This window comes from Natrix helvetica (genome assembly GCF_964273705.1).
Source record: "Natrix helvetica genome assembly, chromosome: 4".
NCBI classification, from domain to species: Eukaryota; Metazoa; Chordata; class Lepidosauria; order Squamata; family Natricidae; genus Natrix; species Natrix helvetica.
In genome coordinates this window covers 70,698,148-70,715,445 of record NC_138550.1, presented here as the reverse complement: position 1 = coordinate 70,715,445, position 17,298 = coordinate 70,698,148, and the positions used below count along the sequence as shown (strand labels likewise).

Below are 17,298 nucleotides of genomic sequence, written 5' to 3'. Positions count from 1 at the left end.
GTGATAGAGGGAGTTGAAACTGCAGGAACCTTGGGTGAGAGTGACCATATCATACTAGAATTCAACATAATGCAAACTCAAGCAATAGAACTTAAACAGAGTCTTAAATTTTAAAAGAGCTGATTTTAACAAACTCAGATACAACTTGGGAAAGATTCCTTAGCTGAAAATCCTAAAGGGGAAAACAACTCAAGAATCTTGGGAAACTCTGAAAAATATTATCATAAAAAGCCAGACCAGCATTGAAAAAGAAAAACAAGAAATCCAAGAAGAAACCAGCATAGCTACACAAAGATCTCTCTGGCAAATTGAAAGAAAAAAAGGACAAGTACAAAAAAAGGAAAGAGGGACACACAGTTAAGGTAGAATATTAGCAGATAGCCGGAATCTGCAAAGACGAAGTCAGAAAAGCAAAGGCTCAGAATGGACAAAGACTTGCAACAAAAGTCAAAGATAATAATAAAAAGTGTCTTCCAAAATATAAATAACAAGAAAAAAATCAAGGAAACTGTCAGTCGACTAAAGAGAGAAGATAGCAAGGAAGTAACAGGCAGCAAAGAGAAAGCAGAACTGCTTTACTCATTCTTTGCTTTGGTCTTCACGCAAAAAGAAACTACAGTCCAACCTACCAAAAACATAACCGTAAAAGACAGACTAGAAATAAAACTTTAAATAAGCAAAAAAATAGTAAGAGAACACCTATCTGATCTTGATGAATACAAATCACCGGGACCTGATGGATTACATCCCAAAATTCTATAGGAGCTGGCAGATGTCATCTCAGAACCACTGTACCACATCTTTCAAAAATCCTGGAGCACCGGGGAACTACCAGAGGACTGGAAAAGAGCTGATGTGGTTCCCATCTTCAAAAAGGGAAGAAACACCTCTCCCCCAGGAAACAACAGACCTAACAAACATCATTACCCTGGAAGATACTGGAAAAGATAATTTAAAAAAACAGATCTGCCAACATCTAGAAATGAGTAAAGTAATAACTAGCAGTCAGCACGGGTTTGTTCAAAACAAATCATGCCAAACCAATCTTATTTCATTCTTCAACATAGTGACTAAATTAGTAGACCAGCAAATACTGTGGACACAATATACTTAAACTTCAAAAAGGCATTCGACATAGTAGACCACAAGCTACTTCTTGGTAAGGTAGAAAAAAGTGGGATAGATAACATCACCACCAGATGGATTAATAACTGACTGACAAACTGTACTCAATGAGTAGTCCTTAATGCAGGCATCCTCAAACTACGGCCTGTGTGCCATATAGGCCCGCAAATGCAAAGTATTTGGCCTGTGAAGTGGTGGATGAAGAGCAGCTGCCAGGTTGTAAAGTAATGCATTAAAAGTCTTTAAAAATGCTTTAAAAACAGCCTTTCAGATGTTTTTCACAGCGATGTGATTTAGGACTGGTGGGTGAGTAGGAGAATGGGTGGTGCCGGCTTGCAAAGCAGCTGCCAGCTTGTAAAGTAGTGCCTTAAAAGTCTATAAAAACGCTTCAAAAACAGCCTTTCAGATGTTTTTCACAGCCATGTGATCCAGGGCCGGTGGGTGAGTAGGGAGGGGGCTGCTTTTAAAGTAGTGCTTTAAAAGTGGGTGGGTGGGGGACTTGTCTCCATGTCTCCTAGCTTTTTCAAAATCAGCTGAAGTTGGCTAACACTAATTAAAATGCAACCACAGTATAATGCCTGAAGGAGAATTCACCCACTGCTTTGATTCTTCCCATATATAAAGTATATCCACCAAATTGGTTGCTGAACAATTTTGGTAGATATTCATGAGTGTATATACACATGCACAAGTGTGGCAAAAAGCAAATCAGTTTGTGAATTCTCCAGGCTTAAAAGACCTTTAGCCCTGTAATCCCAAATAAGCAGGCCCACACTTCCCTTTGAATTAGTAGTATATTTATGTTGGTTAAAATTGTTCATTTTAAATATTGTATTTCATAGTTTTTTGCACTATAAATGAAGATATGTACAGTGTTCATAGAAATTTGTTTATATTTTTTTCAAACTATAGTCCGGCCCCCAACAGTCTTGAGGGACCATTATCCCTCCTTAATTCACCATTGGAGTGTGTGTGTGTGTGTGTGTGTGTGTGTGTGTGTGTGTTGATTCTCACCTTCTTTCGCCTGCTTATTTATTGGTTTATTGTGTGGTCATCTGAAACATATGATCAGGAGTTATTTTGAAGGAAATCCTGTTTGTTTTATTCTTTTTTAATGGCCTATTTTAAGGAGCCTGAAGCTGCTGTTGTAATGGAGTTAGGCAAGTGGCAAGAAAGTTTATGCTCTTTTTCCCTTTGAGGGAGTCTTAGGTAAATAGATTCCTTGGGTTGAGCAAGTACAGAAAGGACAAAGGCAAAATGGACTGCTAAATTGGCCACCTCCACCCAGTCACATGACCACCTAGCCATGACCACCAGCTGGTCCAGCCCCCCTCCCCCCCACAGTGTGAGGGACCATGAATCGGCTCCCTGTTCAAAAGGTTTGAGGACCCCTGCCTTAATGGATCTACGTCTACATAAGGGAAATAAGCAGTGAGGTACCACAAGATCTGGTCTTAGGCCCAATACTCTTCAATATCTTCATAAATGACTTGGATGAGGGAATAGAAGGGGAATTTACCAAATTTGCAGATGATACTAAGCTGGCAGGAATAGCTAACACCCTAAATAATAGGCTCAAAATCCAGATAGATCTTGACATACTTGAACCCTGGGCCCTAACTAACAAAATGAAATTCAACGTAGAGAAAAGTAAGGTCTTACCTAGGCAAGAAAAATCAAAAGTACAGATATAGACTGGGTGAAACCAGGCTCAATAGCAGTAACTGTGAGAGGGATCTTGGAGTCTTAGTGGATAACCAGTTAAATATGAGCCAGCAGTGTGCGGTGGCAGCCAAAAAAGCCAATAGAAGTTGCAACATAGGGACACAATCAAGATCAAGTGAGGTACTAATACCACTCTATAAAGCCTTAGTAAGACCAGACCTGCATACAGTTTTGGTCGTCACACTGTAAAAAAGATGGTGAGACTCTAGAAAAAGTCCAGAGAAGAGCAACCAGGATGATTAGGGGACTGGAGACTAAAACATATGAAGAACGGTTACAGGAACTGGGCATGGTTAGTCTAGTGAAGAAAAGGACCATGGAGATATCATAACAGCATTCCAATATTTGAGGGGCTGCCACAGAGAGGAATGGGTCAAGCTATTTTCCAAAGCACCTGAAGGCCAGACAAGGAATAATGTATGGAAACTGAACAAGGAGAAATTCAACCTAGAAATAAGGAGAAATTTTCTGACAGTGAGAACAATCAACCAATGGAACAGCTTGTGTTCGGAAGTTGTAGGAGCTTCATCACTAGAGGCTTTCAAGAAGAGATTGGACTGCCATTTGTCAGAAATAGTGTAGGGTCTCCTGCTTTGGCGGGGGTTAGACTTACAAGGTCCCTTCCAACTCTGTTAATCTGTTAACACTCCTTCACTATCTCTTGGAAGGCACAAACATTTAGCATATCCGAATATTTGATCATCTTATCAGATAACATTCATTATGTGAGTGTAGCTTGAATCACAGAGGTTTTTTCCTATATCTTTCTGATGTCCTTTTCTTTCTGAAACAGATTGAGTTTATTAATTCCCGCTGAAAGGAGTAGAGAGTGGTATATTCTGCAACACAGGGATTCTGTGGAAGAGTGTGCTTCACTTTTGAGTTCTAGTTTACAAATTGCTTCTTTGAGACATAGAACCAGTCTGTGCAATAATTCCTGCCCTTTGTATGACTTATATTTCAACAGAAATATATCCAGTTGCTTCTCTCCATTTCACCTGATTTCTGTAATACTTGCCATATTACTGTGTTCTCTTCTAGGATTAAACCCATCTCATTTTGACTAAGGGAATTCTGGGATTTTCATACAAGTGCTTACACACAAGATCTTCATTTAATTTTCCCCATATGGCTTTCTTGATTAATTTTCTAGATCTTCATTGCCCCTCCCCCCAAACCATTATAATAATTTATACTCGCATCCTCTGGAGTTTCTTCCTATACCAAATGCTCTTTACATTTTGTTAGTTTACCCGCCCTCCCCCCGAATTAGTTTAAAAGCTGCTTTGCCTCATTTTTAAATAATATGTGCCAGCAATCTGGTACCTTCTTGGTTTATGTGGGTCACACACACACACACACACACACACACCATTTGCAGATGCCTGACTTGTTTCCAAAGGTATTGTAATGCTTCCCAAATCCAAACCTTCTTCCTAACATCTTCTCATCCAGGCACTAAGGCTGTTCAGTTCTGTCTGTTTAATGGGGCTGGCATGTGCAGTTGATAGCATTTTGAAGTCATCTGCTTTGTCAATCTTGGATTTCAGCATTCTACTCCATAAATATGGTTTCCAGAACTGAATGATTATTTTTCCTTTCTTTAATGCCAATGTGAAACATGGCCACATGCTCTTCACCAGCACTGTCTGCCAAACTACAATACATAGCATGTTATACCCACGAGCTTTAATTCTGTCAAGCAAGTCACCATGTGATTGAATGCCTAGCGCTTAGCCACCCATCTGTAGTAGAAGTTATAAGTGCAGCAAACAAATGTAAGTTCATCCCTTGTCATTTATGCAGAGTATCAGTACCATCAATATTATAAAGGAAAGTGTTCTAAAATGCATCTTTAAAAAAGCCCCACTCCATCCCCACAAGCCCAGGAATTCTAAACTAACTTGGTATATAGACTTGGATAAATGGTCAGGGTGAGGATGGACCCTTACATTATTCTAGAAGAATGAATAAAAACACACCAGAGTTAAAAGAAGTCTCAAAGTAATATTTATAGCAAGCTTTACTTATTTGTGCAAAAACATTGCTCAGCTACAAGAAAACAATACATTTTGTATGTGTTGCCTGTTAAAGTATTGATAAGGTTTTTCGGCAATTCCAAAAATATTTAATTGGTTCCTTTTCTAGATCAGAGGAACCTTGGTATGTCCATGAGAGTAGAGCGTTCTACTCTGGATCAGGTGAAGAAACGTTTTGAAGTGAACAAGAAAAAAATGGAGGAGAAACAGAAGGATTATGACTTTGAGGAGAGGATGAAGGAGCTCAGAGAAGAGGTGAAGTATTATCCAGAAATTAAACAGGACATTATTGTAATCATCTTAAACTGATAGATATTATATTATGATTATCTTGCCGAAGAGCCATTTTTGCATTGACTTTAAAAAATATGTGCAGCAATAATGATCGTCATTCTAGATCAGGGGTGTCAAACTCAATTTCATCGAGGGCTGCATCAGGATTGTGTTTTACCTCAGGGGGGGGCTGGTCAGGGGGCATGGCCATCTTGACGTCACTGGTCTTGGGTGGCACCTTTGGTGGCCCAAGCGCTCTCCCAGTGAAAACAGGGCTCCCGAGCTCCATTTCCAGCTGCGATGGCCTCTTGCAACCCTCAGGGGAAAAAAGGAGCTCAGGAGGGCCACATGTGGGCCAGTCCTTTCCTGTTTCCAGGAAGCCCCACAGGCCAGATCTAAACCCCCTGCGGGCCATATCTGGTAAGCGGGCCTTGAATTTCACACCCCTGTAGTGGATGAAATTAGATCTTTGTGCCAAATTCAGCATATTTACTATTCTGATATTGCTTCAAGAGTTGCTTGTCTTGAAAATCATCAGGAAAGGTTTTTTTGTTTCTTGATTTCCCCAGCATAATATGGGCTGAATATAGCATTCAAGATTTCATTGACTTTGCAGCATAATCTGGTGAAATTGTATATGAAGACTTCTAGTAATTAGGAAAACTATATATTTTGGACATTCCCCCTTCTTTTTTAAAACCCAGATGTGACAAAAACTAGAATTATATGTAATATAGAAATATTATAGAGCAGTGGTTTTCAACCTTCCTAATGCCATGACCCTTTAATACAGTTCCTCATGTTGTGGTGACTCCCAACCATAAAATTATTTCCGTTGCTACTATGTAACACCGGGAACCACAAAACCTGGGTGGGTGTGGCCAACTCAACATCACTCCCACCCAGTCACATGACATCCCCCCCAGACATGCCTACCAAGGTTTCATGGCTCAGTGTTTTCTGTGGGAATAGGGTCTCTCTCTCTTCTCTCCCCCTCCTTCTCATTTCTGTTTTTCTCTATTTTTCCTCTCCCTTTTTCTTCTTCCTTCCTTCCTTTCTTTCCTTTCCTTTCCCTCTTTCTTTTTCTTTCTCATTGAATACAATAGCAAATCCAAATTAAAGTTATTAATTGTAGGAAATTGCTTCTCTGTAATCTTTTCATAGTGAACTCTAAGTTGATAGAATAATAATAATAATAATAAATTTGGATTTATTAGCCGCTCCCTTTCCAAGTAGGACTCGGGGCGGCGTACAATGGAGCATAAAACATAAAAAATATATAACAACACCAAACGTACATACATACACAACATACCTACATACATACACGGAGGAGGAAACAAATTACATCAATAGACAGTTAAAAATCAACTTTAAAATACCCCAATTGTAAAAACCCAATAAAAATTAATATTTAAGGACAATTTAAAAACAGTTTGGAGGAATGGGAAAATTACGATTGCGATTGAGCCAGGCCGGATAATTGAAAGAGGTGGGTCTTCAGCTGTACACGGAAGGAGCGGAGATCGGAAGTAATCCTGATGTCACGGGGGAGGTCATTCCACAGGGCTGGGCCCATCACAGAGAAGGCTCTGCTCCTGGGTGTCGCCCCCCGACACTGTTTGGCGGACGGCACCCGGAGAAGTCCCTCTCTGTGTGCGCGAATTGGTCGTAGGGATGTGTGGGGCAGGATGCGATCCTGCATATAACTAGGCCCTGTGCCATGGAGCGCTTTAAAGATCATAATCAAAACCTTGAAACGCACTCGGTAGACCACAGGCAGCCAGTGCAGCTCGCGCAGGAGAGGTGTTACAGGGGAGTATCTAGTCCTCCCCATAATCACCCGCGCGGCCGCGTTCTGGACCAACTGTAGTCTCCGAGTGCATCTCAAGGGAAGCCCCATGTAGAGAGCATTGCAGTAATCCAGGCGAGACGTCACTAGCGCATGGGTGACTGTGCGTAGGGCATCCCGGTCCAATAAGGGGCGCAATTGGCGCATCAGGCGAACCTGATGGAACGCCCCCCTTGCCACGGCTGTTACATGGTTATCCATGGACAGCCGGGCATCCAGGAGGACGCCCAAATTGCGCACCTGTTCCATGGGGGCTAGTTGGACGCCCCCGATGGCCAGAGATGGAAGCACCTGGTTGAACCGGGAGGCCGGAAGCCACAGCCACTCCGTCTTGGAAGGGTTGAGTTTTAGTCGGTTGCCATCCATCCAGACCCGTACGGCCTCCAGACACCGGGACATCATTTCGACGGCCTCATTGGGGTGGTTCGGAGTGGAAATGTATAGCTGAGTATCATCAGCATACAGATGATATCCCACTCCAAAACCACGGATGATCTCGCCCAGCGGTTTCATATATGTGTTGAACAGGAGAGGCGAGAGCACCGATCCCTGTGGCACTCCACATGTGAGTGGCCTCCGGGTCGAACTCTGCTCCCCTGTCAACACACGTTGCGTCCGACCAGAGAGGTAGGAGCCAAACCACCGTAAAACGGTGCCCCTGACTCCCAGCCCCTCTAGCCGGTGCAACAGGATACCATGGTCGATGGTATCGAACGCCGCCGAGAGATCTAATAGGACCAGGATAGAGGAACAACCCCTATCTCTGGCCCTCCAGAGATCATCAACCAATGCGACCAAGGCCGTCTCCGTGCTGTGCCCGGGTCGGAAGCCGGACTGGCGCGGGTCTAGATAATCATTTTCCTCCAGGTGACGTGGGAACTGCTGTGCTACCACACTCTCTACAACCTTCGCTAAAAAAGGAAGGTTGGAGACTGGACGATAATTGACTAGGTCCGTTGGGTCCAGGGAAGGCTTCTTGAGCAGGGGCCTCACCACCGCCTCTTTCAAGGCGGCCGGTAGAGACCCCTCACCCAACGAGGCGTTCACCAGGCCCAGGAGCCAGTCGCGCGTAACCTCCCAGGATGCCAGTACAAGCCAGGAGGGACACGGGTCCAATAAACATGTGGTGGGTCGCAGACGTCCACGCAACCTGTCCAAATCCTCGATGGCAACCGAGTCAAACTCCTCCCAAAGCGGTCCCTCAAGACTCGCAACGGGCGTCTCTACTGAACCACTGAAAGGGGTCCATCCCATCCGGATTTGAGCGACTTTGTCCTGTAGATAATTCCCAAACTCCTCTGCTCTGCCCTGTAGTGGGGCTTCCCGTGGTCTCTCAAACAAGAGGGAACGGGTCACCCGAAACAGGGCGGCAGGGCGGTTATCTGCAGACGCAATAAGAGCGGCGCAATGTTGACGTTTGGCCGCTCTTAATGCCACAAGGTACGTCTTCAAATAGGCTCGTGCCTGTGCTCGGTCAAATTCGGAGCGGGAGGATCTCCAACGACTCTCTAGGCGTCTCTTGTGGCGTTTCATCACCCTTAGCTCCTCGGTAAACCAAGGTGCCAGGGTGGTTCGTCGCCGCAGGAGAGGCCGCAAAGGCGCCACCCGGTCTAGGGCCCCGGCAGTCGCACTATTCCATGCGACTACCAGGTCCTCCACTCGGGGGCGGGTCAGGTCCACAGGAGGTGGCCCAAGTTCCGTCTGGAACCTATCCGGTTCCATCAGGCGCTTGGGGCGGAACCATCTAATACCTTCCAGTTCCGCCTCCTCGCGGCGGGGGGTAGCACCAGGGAAGTCCAGCCGGAGAAGTGAGTGATCCGACCATGACAGGGGAATAGTGTCTAGATCCCCTATTCCCAGATCACTCGTCCACTGGCCAGAGACAAAAACAAGGTCCAGGGTGTGGCCTCCCCTGTGAGTAGGGCCCTGAATTAACTGGGTCAGGTCCATGGCTGTCATGGAAGCCATGAACTCCCGAACCCCCTCAGACGCTTCTCCCATCGACGGCAGATTAAAATCCCCCATCACTAAAAGTTTGGGGGTCTCAACCGCCACCGATGAGATCAGCTCAAGGAGTTCGGGCAGGGCCGCTGAAGTATAGCGAGGAGCCAGGTATACTATCAGCAGGCCCAACTGCCTCCCTGGGCCCCATCTCACGACGAGGGACTCACACCCGGATGTCTGCGGCACGGTGAACTCTCTCGGCTCTAAGTCTTCCCGGATAATCACTGCTACCCCACCGCCCCTTCCCTGGGCCCGAGGCTGGTGAAATGCTCGATAACCTGGCGGGCACATTTCCACAAGGGGTAGACCTCCCTCGTGGCCCAACCAGGTCTCGGTTATTCCGGCGAGGTCCGGGTCCCCCTCCAAAATTAGATCGTGGATGAGGGGGGCCTTATTGACAACGGACCTCGCGTTGCATAACAGCAGTCTCAGGCCTTGGGTCTGTAGATCCTGACCACCTAGTATGCAGGGGTTGGTGCAGACGACCGGGAATGACCAAAAACCCCGGTCTCCCAACCGACTACGCGCTCTTAAACTGTCCTCGCACCTGCCCAGAAGCTGGCAAGATTGTACTAACAGCAATAGGATATATATTTTGATTTCTTTTGAGTTTGACAATATAATAAGTTAGCCAAACTTATAAATAATCTTATTTCAGATGCATTTTTTTGCCATCTCTGTTATTTTCTTTTTAAAAAATCAGACTTGCTTCCAATTTGTACCGGCTGGCAAACTGCAGTTTTCTTGGCAAGAGATCTAGCTTGCCATTGCTTTCATCATAGGTCTGAGAAAGTTAGTTTCTTTCTTTCTTTTCTCTTTCTTCCTTTCTTTCTCCCTGATTTGTTTCCCTCTCTTTTCCCTCTCTCTCATTCTTTCCCTTCAGCTCTCTTTCATTTCTTTTTTCCTCTCCCCCTTCTCCCTCTAATTTGTTTCCTTCTATTTTCCCTCTCTCCCATTCTCTCCTTCCAGCTCTCTTTCATTTCTCTCTCTCTCTATCTCTTTCTCCCCTTTTCTCTTTCATCTCTTCCTTGCGCGTGCAAGCAAACTACCCTCCTGGGCCAGGATCACAGCGGCGGGGACAGCGACTCATTCCGCTGCCGCCACTGAGAAGTGAGTAGCTGGCTGCACTGCGCAGGAGACTCCACAGCACCAGGCTCAGGTCCGTCCCCTTCTTGTTGACTCAGGAAAGAGCCGGAGCAACCGTCTCTGTATGCAGAGAGGGAAGAGTTCCAGAGCCCTGTGCAAGGAAAGCCCTGTGCAGCGCAGGAGAACTGGAGCTCTTCCCTCCCTGCACCCAACCAGCTGCTACTGCTGCTCCCCTTTCCCCTCCTTCCTGAGCCAACATAAAGGGGACCGCTGACCTGAGTCTGGCGCTGAGGAGTCTCCTGCACAGCGGGGCTCCCCTGCGCTGCATACCCAGTTACTCACCTCATTGCGCAGTGACAGTGGGATGAGAGTCATTGTCCCCTCCGCCTTGATCCTGGCCCAGGTGGGTATTTTGCTTGCACGCGCGCACACAAGAGATGAGCACGCAAAAAGGGCTGGAGCTCTTCCCGACACTGAGTTGCCTGCGAAGGACGTGGAATCACAAAAGCAGGTGAGAGGCTAAACCCACCACACACACACACACACACACATCTCCTTCCGCTGTGCGGGGAACCCGAGCTGCTTCTTCCCTTCGGGCCGGCTTCTCACCAGCCTCTCCGCAGGAGGCTTTGCGACGACCCCTGTGAAAAGGTTGTTCGACCCCAAAAGGGGTCGCGACCCACAGGTTGAGAACCGTTGTTATAGAGGTATGTTGTCTGTCCTGTTCACTAAAACAAAATTGATTTTTTTAACATTTATTATACCTAAAACTGAAAGTGGAAGATATGAGGAAGATTTTAAGAAGTCATGGGACAATCTTTAATGCCACTCATGGGTAGTTGCACTTCCTAGAAGCAAAAGAAACCATTTGTTCTTTATTGCATGCACATATGCATATTTAATGAAGGTTGCAATGTTAAGATAGTTTTGCAAATTATCTTTACTATTTAGCATAGAAGCACAATGGAGCAGGGAAGGAAGGAGAGAGAGAAAGAATGAAAGAAAGAGAAAGAAAGAAAGACCTTGCAAAGCATCTTTTTTGGTTATATTGGTCAATCAAAATGGACTCAAATGTCTATACACCAATACACAGAGTATGAGGAATTAACAGGGCGAATTAGAAATGCAAGTAAAAGTGGGTAGATACGATATTGTTGCCATTACAGAAACTTGGTGGGATGAAACCGACAAATGGAACATACAGCTAGAAGGATTTAAATTATTTAAAAGAAATAGACCAAATAAAAGAGGAGGTGGAGTTGCACTATATATAAGAAATAACTACGCCTCTACAGAAATAGAGCACAACAATGATGAGAACTATCTTGAATGCATTTGGGTCAATATTAAAGGTTGGGGGGGAAATGACATTGCCCTAGGTCTATACTTCAGGCCACCCAACCAAGCAGAGGAAGTAGATGAACTTTTTGCTAGTCAGTTAACTAAGGTATGTAGGAAGCACACCACAATAGTAGTGGGGGATTTTAACTACCCTGACATCAACTGGGAAACAAACTCTGCACCAAGTGGAAGATCCAACAGGTTCCTAACAAACCTAGCAGACAACTTTGTTTCCCAAAAAGTAGAGAAGGGAACAAGGGGATCAGCCATATTGGACTTAATTCTCACTAACAGAGAGGTAATGATGGAAGATGTTGAAGCCACAGGAACCCTGGGGGCAAGTGACCATGCAATATTGGAATTCAACATTATGCAAACACAAGTAGTAGAACCAAGTGAAACTAGAGTCTTGGACTTTAAGAGAGCTAATTTCAATAAACCTAGAGAGAGCTTGGGAAAAATTCCATGGATGAGAATCCTCAAGGGGAAAACAACTCAAGAACCTTGGGAAATTTTGAAAAATGAGATTACAAAAGCCCAGTGTAGCACAATACCAATGAAGAAGAAAAATAACAGCTCCCAAAAGAAACCAGCATGGCTGCATAAAGAACTCTCTGACAAATTGAAAGACAAAAAAGATAAGTACAAAAAGTGGAAAGGGGGGGGGGGACATAACTAAGGCAGAATATCAGCAAATAGCCCGAGCATGTAAAGATGAAGTGGGGAAAGCTAAGGCTTTCCTTAGAGTTGCCCTAATTAATTTACGAGCCCCGGGATGAAATTCAAAGTGAAACCATTCATTTATTAGGACTAGCATCTTGACACGGACTTCTGTGTAGCTGAAACTAATTCACATTTAATGGTGTCTGACCTTTACCCCTGTGCCCCCTCCCCTCTGGCTGAGGTCATCAATCACATTCTCCAACAGGACGTTATTGCAGGGTTCTGGACATGCGCATTCACATCCCAGTACAGAAATATGAGACTTTTACTCTGGCCAAAAGTATGAGTGGAATTTCCCTCCCCTTCTCAAGGTGATAGTAGTCATGGAAACGTCTTAGGCGTTGACATCTGGCTACCATCACTTCCTGAAAGCGACCTGTATAAAACAAAGTAATTTGAGTACAGATGTATAACATAGGGATGTGTCCCTCCCCCAGGCTTGCTTGGATTTTCTGCATGGAATTTTGCTATAAGGCGATCAGCCTGGCTATTTCTATTTTCACACAAGATGCCTCTGATAAGGGGTAGCCCTGCCACTTGATTAAGTATTGGAGTTGTCTCCTGTGCCACCTTGAATCAAGGATACGCTGAACTTCATAATAGGTTTGGCCCCCTATGACCATGGGGCCCGGGGGCTCCCGGGGTAGTGGTCTCAGAGTGGTTCCAATCACGGGTTTTAAGAGGCTGCTATGGAATGCTGGGTGTATATTCCCCAACAATCAAGGCAGTTTCAATTGCACTGTGACTGGGTTAATGATCTTTACTATAGGGCAGTGATGGCGAAACTTTTTTGGCTCGCGTGCCACAAGTGGGGGGAGCGCAGGGGGGTCGAGTGCGGGCGTGCCGCACCCATAATGCAAAGCGCGACCCCCCCAGTGCGCATGCGCGCACAACGTGTGACCCCCCCCCCATTTTTACATTTTTTTTGCCCTTCCCAGGCTCCAGGGGCTTTATAGGAGCCTGGGGAGGGCAAAAAGAGCCTCCCCCGACCAACCGGAGGCCCTCCGGAGGCTTCAGGGACTGTCCGGAGGCTTCCCTGAAGCCTTCGGAACGCTTAAAACCACCCTCCGAGCAAACCGGAAGTGACTTCCGGGTTACTCGGAGGGTGGTTTTAAGCGTTCCGAAGGCATCAGGGAAGCCTCGGACGGTCCCTGAAGCCTTCGGAGTTCTTAAAACCACCCTCCGAGAAACCGGAAGTGACTTCCGGGTTGCTCGGAGGGTCGTTTTAAGCACTCCGAAGGCATCAGGGAAGCCTTGGACGGTCCCTGAAGCCTTTGGAATGCTTAAAACGACCCTCCGAGCAACTTCCGGTTTGCTCGGAGGGTGGTTTTAAGTGTTCCGAAGGCTTCAGGGTCGGTCCCTGAAGCCTCCGGGGGATGCGGGGGAGGCTCTTTTCGCCCTCCCCGGGCTCCTATAAAGCCTCTGGAGCCTGGGGAAGGCGAAAAATAGCTTTTAAAAAGGTGAACTCAGCTTGCCAGCGCGCGCATGCGCACTGGCCAGCTGACAGGGCAGCGTCTCGCGTGCCCTGACAAATGGCTCCGCGTGCCACTTCTGGCACGCGTGCCATAGGTTCGCCATCACGGCTATAGGGAATGGTCCCATAAACTTTGGCCCCAGTTTCTTGCCAGGCAGTTTTAATCTCAAATATTTTGTGGAGAGATATACCTTCTCTCCCATCCGGAATGGCCGTTGCAGAGCACAGTGTTTGTCTGCCTGTTTCTTATAGGTTTGTGCCACTTTAGCCAGTGCCTTTTTGACATTTTCCCAGGTCGTTTTCAGCATCGACATCCAGTCAGACAAGCTGACTGAGGAGGGGGGATACCTTGGATACTCAGGCATTGGGACAAAGTCCATACCGCTCACTATTTTGATTGGCGTGAGTCCTGTGCTACTGTGGACAGCATTATTGTACGTGACCTCAGCAAAAGATAAAAGGTCTGCCCAATTAGACTGCTGATAGTTCATGTAATACCTCAAGTACTGCTCTACCATGGCATTCAGTCTCTCTGCTGTCCCATTGGTGCTTGGATGAAAAGCTGAACTAAGACCCTGAGATGATCCAATGGACCGCAGGAACTCCCTCCAGAACTTAGCCGTGAACTGGACCCCTCTGTCTGAGATAATTCTTCAAGGTACTCCATGCAGTCGGTAGATATGCTTCACGAACAGTTTAGCCAGCTTGTGAGCTGAGGGTAGTCCGCTACAAGGTATGGAGTGTGCCTGTTTGAAGAACAGGTCTATTACAGTCCAAATCACTATGTTTCCCCCACTTTTTGGCAACTCTACTATAAAGTCCATTGCGATCTCCTCCCACGGCCTCATTGGCTCTGCTACTGTTTGCAGTAGTCCAGAGGTTTTCCTGGTCGTCTCTTCATTGTGGCGCAAATGGTACAACTTTTCATGTAACTATCTACATCTTTCTTCATGCCAGGCCACCAGAATTGCCTCCGAGCTAAGTATAAAGTCTTTAGGAACCCAAAGTGGCCTGCTGGTTTGGCATCATGACTCCTCTGGAGAATTAGGGTACATAGAGATTCTGGGACAGAGTTTTGTCCCCTTCCATGAAAGGTCATCTCCCTTTGTCAAGATGTGTTGGTTGGTTTGCAACCAGGGGTCTGCTAGCAGTTCAGTTTTGAGCCTCGTGTTTAGGTCGCTTGCAAGTTCGTTTTGCCGGTCACGGCGTTGCCATCTGGTGGTCACTTGGGCAGCGGTTTGGGCAGCAGGAATAATGGCGTCCACCACATGCTCCCATTCACATTTGTACTGAGGCATGCAGGAGAGGGCGTCAGCTAGAAAGTTCCTCCCACCTGGAATGTGCTTTAAGACAAAATCAAAATGGTTGAAGTATTGAGCCCATCGGACTTGTTTGGGTGATAGTTTCCGTGGGGTCCTAAGCACCTCCAGATTTTTGTGGTCTTCGAATGGTTTCTGGCTCCCTTCCAACAGGTGTCTCCTGGTTAGCAGTGCCCATCTCACTGCGAAAGCCTCCTTTTCCCATGCAGCCCAGAATATATAATTATTCTTATGCTGTTTCATTGGTATAGTAGTTGGGAGGGGGGAATAGAAAAGAGTAGGATTGTGGAATGTATTGTTATGGATTTTCTTAGAAGCTCAAGGTCGTCTTTTGTCTCCGCACCTCGACACCTGGCCGGAAGAAGAGGGGTGTACATGCCAGCGTGGAAGATGAAGATTGGACCATGTGATGAATTATGGGGTGTGGGGATAGATGATGAACTTTTAACTGGGTGAACTCACAGGATGTACGTTAGAGTTGAAATTTCACAGCATAATGCCAAAATGTCTGTCTTATTAAATTGGAGTTTTAAGGATAACTTTGCCTTGGACAATGATTTAATTCTGCATGATATTTGGAACGCTGACAGCCACATCGCTGGCGTCTGCCTGGATCACGAACGGTTGCTCGGGGTCAGGATGCTTCAGCACTGGCTCCTTTGCAAACATTTCTTTTAGTGTCTTGAACGCCTCTTGGCAGATTAGATCCCATGGTACGGGTTGTCCTGGACAAGGTTTCGTTACTGGGCTCCCTGTTTTCAGGAGGTCTGTCAGAGGTTTGGCAATCTTCGCAAAGGAGGGGATGAATTGCCTGTAGAAGTTCGCGAACCCTAGGAAGCTTTGTAGCTGTCTGCGGGTGCGAGGGGGATGCCAGCTTAGGACGGCTTGCACTTTCGCTGAGTCCATCTCTATTCCCTCATTTGACACTCGGTAATCCAGGTAGTCTAACCGTGCACGGTGGAATTTGCATTTTGATACCTTGATGTACAGGTCGTAAGGGGGACCCCAGATCGTATCCAAGAATGGTACACCACTGCAATCATACTGGACCACGAGATTAACACCTATCCAAAGCCGGGTACCAGAACCCCTGAAAAAAAAACGTTAGCCCACCGAACGCAGAGGCAGCAAACTGAAAAGCCCCCACCAACCCCTCGTTCCTGGGGCCCCAAAATAAAGTGCTACCATTGTGGTCAGCTTGGGCACTGGGCATCTACATGCTGGGCTCCAGCCCCAGTTCCACAACCACGCCAACCACCTGCCAGCACAATCAAGAAAACCCCCAGAAAACCACCAGAAAAAAGTCGTCTGGCACAACAGCCAGCAGGGGCAGAGAGCGGAGCCACTGAAAACGCCCTGGCCACCTCAGAGGAGGAAGAGGAAGGAAACCCAGAAGACGACCCAATGGTGAGTGCACCTATCCGCCCCTTCCAGATAAAAGCCAAACTCCAAATACCGAAAACGGGGGTAGAAGGGGAAGTTGGGGTAATTATAGATACCGGCTGCACCCGATGCTTAATCAGCATGTCAATAGTGGAGCAACTAGGTATACGCACCAGACCCCTAAAACATCCCATTCCGTTTGAGCAAGTGGATGGAACCCTAATTGGGGGAGCTCCGGCTACAAAGATCACTGAGTTAGTAAAGCTGGTGATAGGCCGCCACTATGAGTTCCTCAGATTCATCGTGGCCCCGGGAATGCAGGAGTCAATTATCCTAGGCCTTGCATGGCTGGATAAGTGCGAACCTACTATAAAGTGGGAGGATGGCGTTAGAAAGGTGACTATTGGACTTGGGCCATTACAACCGGTGGAACCAAAAGGCCACCCAGGAACGTTGGAACCTAACAGCCCAACCCATCCAGAACCTGCAGCAACCGCAGCAGACACTAAACCTCCGGGAATCCACCGAGTCCCAAAGATCTATTGGGATCTGGCGGAGGTGTTCAGTGAGGAAGACGGAAACTACCTTCCACCTCACCGCGCCACAGATTGTGCAATAGAGTTCAAACCTGGGGTAACCTTACCAAAGCCCAAAATGTACTCTATGACGCCTAAAGAGATGATAGAATTGAGGAAGTACATCGACACCAATTTGAAAAGAGGGTTTATTGAACCAGCAAAATCAAAAGTAGCAGCCCCAGTGCTCTTCAGGGAAAAGAAAGATGGGGGGGTTCACCTCTGTGTGGACTTACGAGCTTTGAATGCGGTATGCGAAAAGAATACCTATCCCCTCCCTCTCATGAAAGATATGTTGAACCACTTGGCTAAGGGCAAGATCTTCACCAAGCTGGACTTGAGAGAGGCGTATTACCGTATACGAATCCGGAAAGGGGAT

At 46.4% G+C, this 17,298-nt stretch overlaps 1 protein-coding gene across 1 annotated transcript in view; it reads left to right on the top strand.

Annotated features, from left to right (window-relative positions):
• The window catches only part of ZMAT2 (zinc finger matrin-type 2), a 129,554-nt gene that overhangs the window by 100,843 nt on the left and 11,413 nt on the right, over positions 1–17,298 (top strand). The window contains exon 5 of the mRNA XM_081950907.1: positions 4,999–5,144. Coding sequence (XP_081807033.1) covers positions 4,999–5,144 — 146 coding nt within the window. The remainder of the gene's footprint in view (positions 1–4,998; positions 5,145–17,298) is intronic.